The following is a 14,753-nucleotide window of genomic DNA, read 5'->3' as shown; positions in this document are numbered from 1 at the left end:
TTTCCCCCAAAATTAACTGAAAAGTAATGGACTCCTTTGATAAGGAATTTTTTCCTACCCCCTAAACTGGGATTTAGTTATCTAATTTTCTGCGGCAGTTGACTTCCAGGCTACTGCCTTTTTTAAATTGAATTATATTTGACCTATGACATTGTATAAATTTAAGATGTACAACATGTTATTTTGATATGTTGTAATACTGCCATTGTAAAGACAATCAGCACCTTTCATTGTTATAATATTATCCTTTTTAGTAGTTGGAATAATTTAAGTTCTGGACTCAGCAGGTTTGAGGATTATAGTACAGTATTGTTTATTGTTCATTGTACCATGCATTGTATCTTTCAGGCTTATTTACCACTCGTTGTAAGTTGGTACCCTTAAACATCTGTACCTCCCATCCTTCCCCTGGTAACCGCCATTTTATTTTATTATTTTTATTTATTTGAGAGAGAGTGAGCGAGAGAGAGAGAACACAGGCTGGGAGGAAAGGCAGAGAGAGAGGGAGAAGCAGCCTCCCCGCTGAGCAGGGAGCCTGATACGGGACTCGATCCCAGGACCCTGGGATCATGACTTAAGCCGAAGGCAGACGCTTAACCAACTGAGCCACCCAGGCGCCCCGTAACCACCATTTTAATCTGTTTTTGCAAGTTTGGCTTTTTAAAATTCCATATATAAGTGATGTCATACAGTACCTGTCTTACTCTGTCTTGTCTCACTTAGCATAATGTGTTTGAGGTCCATCCATGTTGTTGCAAATTCCCTTCTCATGGCTGAATGATACTCCATTGTGTGTGTGTGTATATACACATTGTCGTTGTCCATTCATTGATGAGGTATGGACACTTGGGTTGTTTCCATATCTTGCCTATTGTAAATAATGCTGCATTGAACATGGGGGTGTATCTGTCTTTTTGAGTTAGTATTTTTGTGTTCTTCAGATAAATACCCAGAAGTGGAATTGCTGGATAATATGATAGTTTTGCTTTTAATATTTGAGGAACTTCCACGCTGTGTCCCATAGTGGCTGCACCAATTTACATTTTCACCAGCAGGGCACGAGGGTTCCCTTTTCAGCACATCCTAGCAAGCACTTGCTATCTTGTTTTCTTGATGCTAACCATTCTAACAGGTGTGAGTTGATAGCTCATCGTGTTTTGATTTGCATTTCCTTGATGCTTAGCAATATTGAGCATCTTTTTATGTACCTGTTGGCCATTTGTATGTATTCTTTAGAAAAATGTCTCTTTAGTTCTTCTGCCCATTTCTAAATCAGATTTTGTTGTTGTTGAGTTGTATGAATTCTTTATATAATTTGGATATCAACCCTTTATCCAGTTTATGGTTTGCAAAAATTTTCTCCCATTCTCTATATTGCTTTTTCATTGTGTTCTTTCGCTGTGCAAAAGCTTTTAAGTTTGATGTAGTCTCTATTTGTTGAAGAGACTATCCTTTCCCCCTTGGGTGCTCTTGGTGCCCTTATCAAATATTAGCTCACTGCATAAGCAAGTTGTAATTCTGGGCTCTCTTTATTCTTCCATTGGTCTATGTGTTAGTTTTTGTGCCAGTACCATACGGTTTTATTACTGTAGCTTTGAGTATAGTTTGAAATCAGGAAGTATGATATCTCCAGCTTTGTTCTTTTGTGGTTCCATACAGATTTTAGGATTTTTTTTTTTTTTCTATTTCTGTAAAGAATGCTATTGGCATTTTAATAGAGATTGCATTAAATCTGTAGATGGCTTTGGGTAGTATGGACATTTTAACAGTTCTTCTGGTCATGAACATGGGATATCTTTCCATTTGTTTCTGTCTTCAGTTTCTTTCAGCAAAATCTTGTTTTCAAATTGTACAGATCTTTCACTTCCTTGGTTAAATATATTCCAAAGTATTTCATTGCTTTTGGTGCTATTATGAATAGGATAGTTTTAATTCTTTTTCAGATATTTCATCCTTAGTGTGTAGAAATGCAGCTGATTTCTGTATGTTGATTTTGTAGCCTGCAACTATACCTAAATTTTTGATTAGTTCCAACAGTATTTTGGTTCTTTTGGCGATTTTATACATACAGACTCATGTCATCTGCAAATTGTGACAGTTTTACTTCTTTCCTGATTTGGATGCTATGGATGCTATTTATTTCTTTGTCTTGCTTAATCACTCTAGCTAAGATTTTTAGTAATGTGTTGAATAAGAGTGATGAGAGTAAGCCTCCTTGTGTCTTGTTTCTGATCTTGAGAAAAAGCTTTAACTTTTTTTCCACTGAGTATCTTAGCTATGGGTTTGTCATTTGGGGCCCTTATTATGTGGAGGTCTGTTCCTTCTATATCCGATCTGCTGCTGTTTTGTTTTTTTTTTAATTTGAAAGGGTGTTGTATTTTGTCAAATGCCTTTTCTGCCTCTATTGAGATGATCATGTGGTTTTTCTTTCATTTTACTAATGTGATGTATTACATTTATTGATTTGTATATGTTGACCTATGCTTGCATCCAAGGGATAAATCACATTTGGTCATGGTGTATAATCCTCTATTTTGAGTTTGATAATATTTTGTTGAGAATGTTTGCATTTGTATTCATCAGCAGTATTGGGCTATAGTTTTCTTATGGTGTCCTAATCTGGCTCTGGTATCAGGGTAATGCTCTTCTTATAGAATAAGTTTGGAAGTATTCCCTCAATTTTTTGGAAGAGTTTGAGAAGGATTGGTGTTAATTCTTCTTTGAATGTTTGGTAGGTTTCACCAGTGAAGCCCAGTGTTGGGTGCATATATATTACAACTGTTATATCTTGTTGATGTATCAAGCCTTTTACCGTTATATAATTACCTTTTGTCTCTTGTTAACATTTTTGGCTTGAAGTCTGTTTTGTTTGACCTAAGTATGGCTATGCCCCATTTTCTTTGGGCTTCTATTTGCATGGAATATCCTCTTCCATCCCTTTACTTTGAGCCGGTATGTGTCTTTAGAGCTGAAATGAGTTTCCTGTAAGCAGCATAGAATTGGGTCTTATTTTTTATCCATCCAGCCACTCTGTGCCTTTTGATTGGTGAAACCAATCCATTTATTTTTTAGAGTGATTATTGTTATGTAAGGACTTACTACTGCCATCGTATTTGCCTTCTGGTTGTTTTCTATCTCCATTTTCTTTTCCCCCTCTATTTCTCTTTACTCTTGTAAAGTGTAATTTTTCCACGGTGATTTGAGCCTTTTTAAAAAATGTTTTACTTAAATTTACTTAATTTTACTTAAGTTCAATTTAATTAACATATATTGTATTAGTTTCAGAGGCAGAATTTAGTGATTCATCAATTGCATACAACACCCAGTGCTCATTACATCAAGTGCCCTCCTTAAGGCCCATCACTCACTTACCCTATCCCTCCTCCCCTCCAGCAACTGTCAGTTTGTTCCCTATAGTTAAGAGTCACTAATGGTTTGCTTCCCTGTTTTCCTCTTACTTTATTTTCTTTCCCTTTCCCTATGTTCATCTGTTTTGTTTCTTAAATTCCACATGAGTGAAATCATATGGTATTTGTCTCTGACTGACTTTGCTTAGCATGATACCCTCTAGTTCCATCCACGTCGTTGCAAATGGCAAGATTTCATTCTTTTTGCTTTGTGATTACCATGTGGCTTACATGTAAAACATAATTAAAATAGTCCTTTTTAGCTTGAAACTTTATAGGTGACCAAAGATAAAGTGCTATCCACTCTTTTATTCCTTCCCTTTTATATTTTTGACATTACAATTTATCTTTTTATGCTGTGAATTCATTGAGAAATTATAGTAGCTACAGTTATCTTTAATGCTCCGTTCCTTAGGCCATTCTCCTACAATTAAGAGGTTGAACACACCATTCTAATACAGTTACAGTTTTCTGATTCTGCTTATTTCTCATCATTGCTGGAGTATGGTGTACTTTCATTTGCTTTTATGTCACTAAATCCTTTCATTTCAGCTTGAAGAACTACTTTCAGCATTTCTTGCAAGGCTGGTCTAGCGGTGGTGAGTGCTTTCAGTTTTTGTCTGAGAAAGCCTTTATTTCACATTCATGTCTGAAAGGTGACTACTGGATGAAGTGTTCTTGCTAGCAGTTTTAATACTTTGTCATTTCACTTTCTCATGGCCTATAGAGTTTTTGCTGAGAAACCTGCTTATAGCTAGTGGGGTTCCTTCATAGGTTTCTCTTTTTTCCCAGTTTTTTTCTCCCTCTCCCTCTGCCCCTCCCCACCATTCATGCTCTTTCTCTCTCAAATAAAATCTTTTAAAAAAATAATAATTGGGTGGTCCATTACCTTCTTGGACTTGTATTCTCCATTTTCTTCTCTAGGTTTGGGAAGTTCTCAGCTATTATTTCTCTAAATATGCTTTCTGCTTCTTTTTCCTTCTATATTTTTCCCATCATAACTGATAGCTCTTATAGGGTTTCTTCACTTTTTTTTTTTTTTTTTAAAGATTTTATTTATTTATTTGACAGAGAGAGACATAGCGAGAGAGGGAACACAAGCAAGGGGAATCGGAGAGGGAGAAGCAGGCTTCCCGCTGAGCAGGGAGCCCGATGCGGGGCTCGATCCCAGGACCCTGGGATCATGACCTGAGCCGAAGGCAGACGCTTAACGACTGAGCCACCCAGGCGCCCCGGGTTTCTTCACTTTTTTAAAAATCTTAGTTCCTCTTCTCAATCATTTCTAAATTCCTGTCCTCTAAGTTGCTAGTTCTTTCCTTGATCTGCCTTATTTCCTAAGCTTTCTAGTGCATTCTTCATCTCATTGAATTCTTGAGCTCCAGAATTTGTCTGGTTCTTTAAAAATTTCAATCTTTTTGACAACTCCTGTTCATTAATTTTTTTCCATAGTTCATTGAATAACCTTTCTGAGTTTTTCTTGTTCTTTATAACAGCTATTTTGAATTCTTTATCAGTTAGATCCCAATATTCCATGCCTTTGAGTTTGGTTGCTGGAATTCTTTTCTCTTTGTGATACCGTGAGTTTCCATAGTGTCCCACGAAATGTGCCTCTGCCATCGTATTTGAAGTAGCACACACCTTTCTTAGTTGTTTACTTTGTTCAACAGACTGGCATTTAAAGTCCTTTTGTTTTTCATAAGGTGGCCACATACTATAGCTCAAGTTTTGGGTTTCTTTTTACCTAAGCCGGCTCTGGTGCTGCATTTGGGAGTGTGCATTAAAAAAGATACACAGAGTACTGGCGGTAGAGGTGGAGGGCTGCCCACGGCATGATAGGGGGATCCTCGAGTGGGGGCACTCCCACACGTTCATGGGCAAACCTGCTATGAAACCCTGAGGGAGATGGGGCGGGGGGGGGGGGGGGTATGTGTTCCTTCAGTGCCCTTTGTTATTCTTATCTGCCTCTTTCCCTTTCCTCTCCCTCCCCCAAGTGCTAGAGGTCCTTCCTCAGAAACCTGGGTGCTGTTGGAGAGACATGTGTCCCTCCAGTTACAGCCTATGCAGCCAGGGGGCCAGTCACTCACCACTTTTGCTTTCCCTGTCCTCTGTGAGGGAGGAAGCCCAGTGCATTGCAGTGTCGTTCTGGGCAGGGAGGCTGACTCCTAAGAAAGATTCTCCTCAGCCCCCAAACTCTTCTCGGTCTGGCTCCATTCCCAGTGGGACCTCCACAACTTCTGTATCTTCCTTGCATGTCTGACCTGGTTTGCACTCTCCAGCGTTGCTCTTGCCTGCTCATGGCAAGATGGGGTGGAGCAGGCTCGCCACCTCCCTTGGATCTGAGGCCTAGCCACCTACTTTCCGGAGCACAGGCAGGTACAAATCTCCTGGGTATTCCGTGAGGTCACTTTTTGTTTGGTTATGAATAACCGGTTTGTTGTAAATTAAACAGAAGGGGAGAGTAGAAAGGTACAGCTCCCATTGCCTTGATGATGATTCCAGTCTTCTTTGAGTCCAGTGTTCTTACATTATACCATATTGGTTACTCCCTCCCTGCAAGTGTAGGCAATTTCTGGGTAATCTGGATACAATGAGTTGTTTCTCAGTGGAAATTATCTAGATTGCTATGTGCTAGGTAAATGTGTTCCATGATAACAATTATTCATGATCTGAAGCAAACCATAGAGAGCATGGAATCCTGCCTTATATTTTACAGAGGACTAAGTATGGCACAGTATATCTGGTATTAGAATCACAAATGTAAATTGCTTTTGACAGTTTCTACCCCTGAAGAGGAAGGGCTTTGTGTAACCCACATTTTGTCACCTTCTGATTGACTTGATTCTTAAAGCAGGTCTTAAAAAATACTCTGAGCCAGAGAGCACCTTTCATCATTTTTTCCTATGTTCCTCCTAATATTATGTTCTTTGTTCCAGGCACCAAGCCAAGAGTTTCACATGTATTGTTTCCTCAGATGTTTCTGTATTCCAGCTTCTAGGAGTCTGACAGGGAAGGTACAACACTGAGAAGGCAGGGTATTCTGAGGCCCTTTTGGGCAATTTCACTATGTAATATGTTGAATTATTTAAGGAATTCTCGCTAGGTGGATGTTGGTTTTGTGTTTGTACTGCTACGCCTCCAAAAACACATTGCCAACCTTGATGTTTTAGAAAAAAGAAAACCGTTAAGGATCTAAGCTTCCCTCTCTCTAAAATGACTTAAAGTTACCTAACACACACTGGTAGGAACCCCTCTGAGCCAGCCCTCACCATGAGCCCTGTACTTTAAACAAAAGGAAGTACTTCAGTTATTGGCCCTACAGAACTGAGTATTAGGGCAACTGCCTGTTGTCCCCTTTCCTTTCTTATCCTCTTTCATTATGCTCTTTTCTCTAACCTTGGAACCATATTCCCAAACTCCTATTCTCCCTTTCTTGGTAAACTTTATCATGCCTTTATGGGGCACCTTATAATTACGACATTGTAAGCTGAAGAAAAAGCAACTCCTGGTACAGTTGTTACCAGTTTATATTCAACTGTGCATCTGCCAGATACCGTCTAATGTATATAGAAGATCACATTCTCTGATGTGTTTGAGTTTCATTTAGAAACAGGGCTGTGGTGTGAGCACAGTAAAGCTGATCAGTAGAAACTGGTTTTTTTACTCAAAGCGCCTATTGTGAACAGACGTTGGTGCCAGGACCCAAAACTTTGAAATGGCAATAGGGAGCCCAGTATATCTTGTTCTACTCATGGAAGGTGCGACAGAGCCTCCACTGGTTTGAAAGAAAGCCAGAATCCTTTCTTTTTTGGCTTTATCCTGCTAGCAATCAACCTGGTCAGAATCTTCAGCTTATATGTCCTTCCCTGGTTCAGCCCCACTTCTCTCAGAGTCTGAAAGAAAAGAAAAGGAAGGTACCTGTTCCAGCTCTTGGTAAGTTGGGAGTCTGAGATGACGGAGATCCTCCTTCGATTTTATGAGGGATTCTTTATTCTCCCACTTGACAAAAGCCCGCTTTCTGACCAAGACGGGGCTGGGGCATGGAGATGTGGGACTGGGAAGCACATACAGAGTATCCTGGGCTGTCTTCCTTGGGGAGGACAGCATCAAGGTCCCGGAAGGACCCTCACTGCCAAGCCAAGCCAATGATTCTGTCTGGGTGGCCTTGTGGGCGACAGTCCTCTTCAGCCGAACAGAAATCTTCTGTGAGGACACTCCCATGAGCATGATGGTCCGATCTTTACTTTCCTCACTGTGTTCCACTGCCTCCCCATTAGGGAATGTGAAAGGCCCTTCCTCAGGTGCTGTAGAAAGATACAGGACATATTAGTATTCTATCTCAGAAAAGCAGACTCAGATCAAAGTGGTCTCCTTTTCAGGCACCCTCTTCAGGGGGTGAAGGGACCTGAGTCCAGGTGCTTTGCTGGTGAAGCCACAGCCACTGGTGCCAGGCTGCATCTACCCTGAGGAAAGGACATTTTTCTGTTTGCACAAAGGTTGCCTAGAGGCTTTTAGTTGCTGCAGATTAGTTGAAGCAAGGCCCTGTAGAGAGAAATGGTCCATACAGATTTTCTGTGGACACTGGGATGGGGTAGCTCTCAGCATTCAAGTTTTGGTCCTCTTACAAGTGGCCTCCAGGAGCTGGTAGGAATTTTCTTTGGGACCTATTTGTACAGTGGGCATAGCTTAACTGAGAGGGAAGTATGTCTCAAAATGTGTTGCCCTTACATTCTGGTTTTGTCTCAACCAACACCCTCGCCCAGGACCCAGTGTGGATATTAACCATTAGGAGTAATTTCTTGGAAAAGTAAAGAGTGGATATATTTGAGATGATTGGTAGGCTGTAAGATAGACTATTATTTTGCAATGACTCAACAGTAATTCTGGGCTGTTTAAATACATCATTTATAAAGAAACAGATTTTAGATTCTGTTGAGTCTTTCATTTAATGAGGATAAAAAAGTTAGGTTCCAGGATTTGGGGGAAATGAAATGATTATATAAAGTGTTTTTTAAGAAACATGCATTTCTAGTAAAATGTTACATATTTTTAATTACTAAACCTTGTAGCCAAGACATTGGATTGGTATAGTCAAAGTGGCTTCTGGACAACAAAAGAAGTTATCCAATTGGCATTTATAATTTGAACCAACAGTTCTAATACTAGAAACCTTATAAGAATCCTAATTAATTTTTCCCCAGTGGAACATAAATTGACATGAAGTATCAGAATATTTAAAATGTTTGGAGTATTATGCATGATTTTTTTGTATTTCGCATTTTACAAGCAGACTTTCATGCTGCTCTCTGCCACCTTTCTCCCATGAAAATTTGTATTTTATGTGACAGAACTGATGATATGTAATTCTTGAAATGTATCTTCCACAGTGGTGTATGCAGTGGTTTTTATTAAGGGGGGGAAGGACAAAGGCAATCTTTCCTCCCTGAAATCTTTATCCTTCCCACTTCATTTTCCAAGAGGAATGTTCTCTGTGCCTACTTACCATGGAGCAGGTCTTTGGCTCCCAGTGAGCAAAGGCTGGATGTTGGCCCTCCAGCGGTGCTGTTCTCTGTGGGAGCTGCTGGGTTCTTGGCTCGCTTCTTGCACTCAAACACAACCAGATCTTTGCACTGTTTGTGGCAGTTCATCCCGCAGTCTGTGGACGAGACACCCTGGTCAGGAAGTCTTTCCCTTTCTTCTCCAGAGTCTCAAAACCACATTGGTGCCGTGCTTTCTCGTCACACGTGCCTGTCCTAGTCTGGAGCTGGACACCTGCTATTCCTAATGAACCTAGTAGTCTCATTTGGTCAACTCTGGATCTCACAATCTTGTTGCAACCCTTATCAGAACCAGAAGCAGCGTCCACTGTCTTGCAGAGAAGTGGTCTCTTAGTCATCCTGCATATACTGCCTATTTACAGAGACCCCCCCCCCCCCCGGAAGCTTGCAGCTCTTATGTCTTACTCTTTCTTCCTTGCCATAAAAGTCTTCTCTCTTTCACACCTGAATTTCTCCAGTTAAAAGGAAGGATAATTAGGTCCGGAGGAGTCTACTGGTAAGAGGAAAGTTGGCAAGGGCCTTTGTATGTAAAGACTTCTGTTCCCAAAGTGCCTTTCTTTGGAGACCCACCTTTCCACGACCATATGAGAGCATCATATCCTACCCGCCATCCCTAGTTCCAGGACAACCCACACAGAGAGAGGACCTAGCAAGGAGGAGCTTCATAACTGGTCGGTCAGGCATTCCTCTTCTCTGTGGTGGCAGTCACTGTCAGTGGGTGCTCTAGGGAAACCAGTTTGGGAATGAGGCTGGGAGCCATGCTGAGAAGTTGCGGATTCAATAGACAACTCCTCTGGGTAAAAAATGCTTTATTAGGAGATCCTCTGAGACCAGGCAAAACAACACAGTCGACAAAGCTGAGCCTTACCTTTACATCGATATCCTTGTTTGATCACTCCCCAGAGCTATGAGACAGACAAGAGATGGTTAGAGTGTACCAGCCATCACTCATGTGTCCGGTACGAGGCTAGACAGTGGCGTCCATCCTTTATTCTCCTTCATTGTGCTTTCTTCCTCAGGTGGGAAGGAAACCTCCTGTATCTTCCCCATCTTAACTCTCCTGACCTTAAATTGCAAACACGAAGAGTTTGTTCTGATCAAAGTCAGATGTTCAAGAAGCTCACTAGCATGGACTTAGGAGGCCTTCCTGAGGCCTGAAGTAGATGAATCAAAGAACAAACTAGTTTCCCGGGACTCCAAACTAAAGAACAAGCATACAGACTCCTGGGGTCAGTGGAGGGGTTGGTCAGAGAGGGGCAGAGCCACATGACTTCTTAAAAGCCATTCCTTTTGAAGGGGAAAGGGCAGGGATGTCTCATAATTCTTTTCTCTCACAACGGCAACTATAATTACTATAGTTACTGTAATTAAAAAATATATCCTCAGTTCAACAGTTCTTACCATTTGTCCCAGGCCTCATAGACCAGAGGAAGAAATCAATCCGGGAGAAATGGTAAAGATGAGTTCAAGTAAAAACCATGCATTTGAGAACGAGCTTATTCTAGGTGTTTGTTTAGGCTCTAAGCTGGGGTGGTTGATAAGGGTGGTGAGGTCTCTGCCCGGCTTAATCACTTAAATTGTCTCATACCCCTCCCCAAGTTCAACCTGAAGCATTCAAAGAACAACTTACAAATCCAGCACAGTTGTCACAGAATGTAGGTTTCAGATAGGTGGTCTCTTGAAAGTTGTGAGGAAAGCCCAGGCCCAGTTTGGAGTAGATTGAGCTGGCCCTCATGAAGTAGGCTGTGATCTCATCTCTGCTGATGAGGCCTTCCCTGCCAGCAGGGGACAGACAAGGTATGAGTGGGGTCTGGGGTGACAAGAGTGGCTTCTAGCCTTAGAAACTCACCTTTGTTTTTACCCTTGTGTGGTAGGTACAGTACGTAGTACTGGGGACTGTCTCCATGAGCCCCGCTCTTAGGTAGGGATGCATGGATAGCACGTCACTAGTAGGTGAGATGGCACTGTTCGTTTCTACAGAGCTGTTCTTTGGCTAAAGGAGGTTTTCCTAGCCAATTTAAAGACTCAAAAAAGAAATGGAAACTGTACAGGGAGAGAAGTGCCTTATGCTGTGGTTTCTGACTTTAGACAGTACATGACACATAACTGGAGCCCACCGACCATCCCTTTGATTTCATACAGAGAACCAACAGAGAGCTTATGGAACCTTCTGAAAAGTAAATAGACAAAGTATTAAATAGTTTTTTCTCACAATCTGCAGAACCAAGCAAAGAAGGAACACTAAAGGTTTTCTTATTTATAGTTGACTATTCCTTAACGGGCAGATTTATGAAATCTTCAATTCTGAGGCATTTAAAACACATGTGTTTTTCATGGTCTGTTGTCCGAACGAAAACCAGACCGGCATTGATTTGATGACTGCTCCCTTAGCACCAAGAGCCTCCTAAGCCTGTACGCAAATGCTCACCTGTCTTTGTCCATCACACAGAAGGAAAAGGGAAAACTGGCAGCAATCTTTTCAAACTCTTCCTGAGAAATGTATCCATCCTGGTCATGATCATAGTTCTTGAAGACGGACTGCGGAAAAAAAAGGAGTTTCTTTGGTGATTACCAAAGTGAAACCTATCATTTCTCTCTTGAGCCAAATGACGAAGGGCTGGAACGTCTGATAAAAGCCTCTCCTCAGCCTGAATGAGAGAACGAGGAAATGTGCTCCTGAAGCTGCCACAGAGAAGCAGCAGGGCACGTGGCAGGGCTGCCCCGGGCCCGCATCTGCAGGGGGTCAGGGCCTGGCAGGTCCATTAGCACATCGATGGGGCCACCTCCCTGGCCACTGGGTGCTCCTCGCTCCTTGCACAGGGGCTGTTCTCCCTCTGCTCTGCCCCTCTTACAGTGCTTCTGCGAACAGCCCAGCGGGAAGCGCTTCTTCCCCCTTAGTCCTCCACTGCTCATGGTTCTGTCACTGGCTGGCTCTCCCTTTTCTATTACTACACTGGATGAGAAACACAGAAGTAGGTATCCCTCCTCCACAGTAACAGTGAAGAGAATCAAGAGGGCCAAAAATTTCAGTATGAGATTCTCCTTATTTTCCTTACCTAAACTTTTTTCTGATGCCTCTCTGCCTCCCAAATCAACTGCCAGCCCTTAAATATATGCTCTCCTACTAGGTCTTCAGGAGGGAGCACACCTCCCCCAACATGAGGCCCAAGTGTGTTTGCAATGTAACTTGTGAACTGTCCTACAGGCACAGTATGAGAAGCGGTTCCCCGTGCTCACTAGGAACAGGTTTCAAGTTTCCCACCTTTGTGTTTCTGCCACTGTGGGCACCCCCTCCCCACCCCCTGCATATAAAGCTAAGCCAGGCTGTGCCTTGCTTTTGTCTGCTGAAATACAGCTGTACTTACATCCACCATCCTCTGGACGTGTTTACTTATGGTCTTTGGGTCCGGTTTGGGAGATACTCCAGAGGCCCAGTCCACCACTACTGGTGGTTTTGAAGGTGTTAGTGGCTGAAATGAAATATTCAGAGAAATCCCCATGACTAGAATGCAGTACAACCTACAGCTCCTTCCCTTCCCACTACCTGATGGCCACACTGTGGACAACCATCAGCTCTGTGCAGGGGCGAGGAGCTGAGAGCCCACGTGGAATTGAAATCTACAACTGTCATCTTGGCCAATGCAAATGTGCTTCACAGCTGACAAAGCGCTCCTCACACATATTCTCTTCATCTACAGATAACTCAAAATTCTCCATTCCCTCTGCATTATTAAACCTTTTGTCAGAGCTATCAGCACAGTGGCTCATTTAAATGTCCTCTCTGTTCTCTACTTCCTAAAGACATAGATGAGAAAAATAGCTGAAACATAGGCAGGACAACACAAGGAAAAAAGTCTGAGGCTTGGACAAGCGGAGATGGAATCCATTCCTAATTTGAGACTTGGCCCAAATGAAAATCTCTTCCAAAAATGGGAGAATGTACCCTTTCCATTGAAATGCCCTCTAACACCCTGAAAATGGAACCTGCCAAGTATTTTTAGTGAACAGCTTTCATTACAGTTGGAGCTAAAACTTGATTCTTCTGTGTAGACACAGTGAAATCCAGCCACCTGAACAGAGAAGTTGGATTACTTATGTGCGGGTACCTCCCCCCATTGAGTACTACGTGTTTGGGGGCTGGGAAGCTTCCCAGGAGACTGAGGGCAAGGGGGAGATACCGATCCTTCAGAAGGAAGGCTGAAATTTTCACCTGCCTGTAGGAGAGAGGCAGGCCAGATGACTTGTGAGAGTCCTATTGGGCAGCACCGGGACTGCGCTGCTTTGAGGACTTCTCAGCACAAGAGGTCAAAACCCCAGCAGACTGCTTTTTTGACCCAGATGAATATAGGATGATCAGTCTTTTCTAACTGGGATGCATGTGCTTATCAACAAGTCAGAGAAGAGAAACAGCTGATGTGGGGATACTTTATAATAAATAGGAAGGAGATGTCACTATGGCCTGCAACTCTCCCTTCTCTACTTGGTAAATCAGACTGCACCACTCACTGGGATGTGCTTAGGGCACATAGTCATTTACCGTTCCTATATTCGTCTCATCCCTTCAAGTAGACTACAGGCTCTTTATGGTCAGGAACTAATGATACATATGTTGAAGCTCTGTTCCTAGCATGAGGTTGGGCACATAGTGGAAACATAATACTTATTAAACTGAATAAAACTTTGTTCCTTAAGACGACGACCTTGATGAGCAGCTTGTAAAGTACCTGTTACATGCAGTAATCCTAGCATAAAAATATGAACAACTCACGGGGGCTTTGTGGTTCCTTGGTTCCCGAGCATAGGAAAGCTCGTAGATTTCATCTTCAGTGTAGTAGAGATCCAAGGACAACTGCAGGTCAAAGCAGAACACGGTTATTTGCTAGGATGCTGTTTGTCTTTCCCAGGGCTGATGTGTTTCTCTACTCTCCTAGGCCATTCTAATGGTTTGTTTTTACAATTCACAAAGTTTGGAGGGTGTAACACTTACTACTGTAATAGGGCAAGCATTAGTTCCTTCTTGTTAAAGTGTTTTTAAGTTGTGAAGAAATGTCAAGATGTCCTCTTTTAAAATATGATTTAATATCTAAGCCTTTAGAGCTTAGGCAAAAGGCCCTATCTGGTCAGATGGTCCATGCCTCACTTGTTCTCTACAACAGAACCCAGTTTAAGTGATAACAGATATTACTAAATGATATTAAGAGTTAATCAGTTTCATATATCTTAAAACCATAAAATCTAGAAGGGAGAGATCTTAGAAATAATCTTGTTCTTAACCTAGAGTCTGTGGATAGCTTCAAGAGGTCCAGAACTCCTATATATTTTTTATATTTTTCACAGCTTTCATCACATGATTTGTGATTCAAAAAAGTTAAGATCAGTACGTCTTTTCACAGATGATGTCTACGGCCGAGACCTGCTTTGGTCACCTGGCCAACTGCCGAAGGGGCTGGGATGTGAACCATGGGGCCCTATCAGAATCATGTGAGGGAAGAAGAGGCTGTAATAATTATGTCATTCTGCAAAAGAGCAGATTAAGAACTGTTTCATTTTAGAACTGCAAGAAGTTGCAAGTTATCCCAGAGACTCATCTCTGATTTCCAGAGAAGAAAACAGATACAGTTACATGCCCAAGTCACACAGCTGGCGAACTACAGAACTGTGGGTCTGGAAGGGAGTTCATCTGATCTCACTCTGGACCCAAAGTGCCAATCCTGGTCTCCTGTACCACAAGTGTGCACCTATTCTTGACTTGAATGCCTCCATTTTGTTGTTGGGTTTTGTTTTTAACTCA

At 42.0% G+C, this 14,753-nt stretch overlaps 1 protein-coding gene across 2 annotated transcripts in view; it reads right to left on the bottom strand.

The window, feature by feature from the left end:
- The window catches only part of RASGRP1 (RAS guanyl releasing protein 1), a 79,196-nt gene that overhangs the window by 3,218 nt on the left and 61,225 nt on the right, over positions 1–14,753 (bottom strand). For both annotated transcript variants that reach the window (XM_036071069.2, XM_078053393.1), the window contains 7 exons: positions 13,731–13,811; positions 12,328–12,432; positions 11,391–11,500; positions 10,593–10,737; positions 9,831–9,867; positions 8,908–9,060; positions 7,323–7,708 (listed from right to left, as the gene is read on the bottom strand). In XM_036071069.2, coding sequence (XP_035926962.1) covers positions 7,323–7,708; positions 8,908–9,060; positions 9,831–9,867; positions 10,593–10,737; positions 11,391–11,500; positions 12,328–12,432; positions 13,731–13,811 — 1,017 coding nt within the window. The remainder of the gene's footprint in view (positions 1–7,322; positions 7,709–8,907; positions 9,061–9,830; positions 9,868–10,592; positions 10,738–11,390; positions 11,501–12,327; positions 12,433–13,730; positions 13,812–14,753) is intronic.

The sequence above is a fragment of the Halichoerus grypus genome, chromosome 8 (assembly GCF_964656455.1).
Source record: "Halichoerus grypus chromosome 8, mHalGry1.hap1.1, whole genome shotgun sequence".
NCBI lineage: Eukaryota > Metazoa > Chordata > Mammalia > Carnivora > Phocidae > Halichoerus > Halichoerus grypus.
The sequence above is the reverse complement of the archived record's forward strand: the minus strand, read 5'-3'. Positions and strand labels throughout refer to the sequence as shown.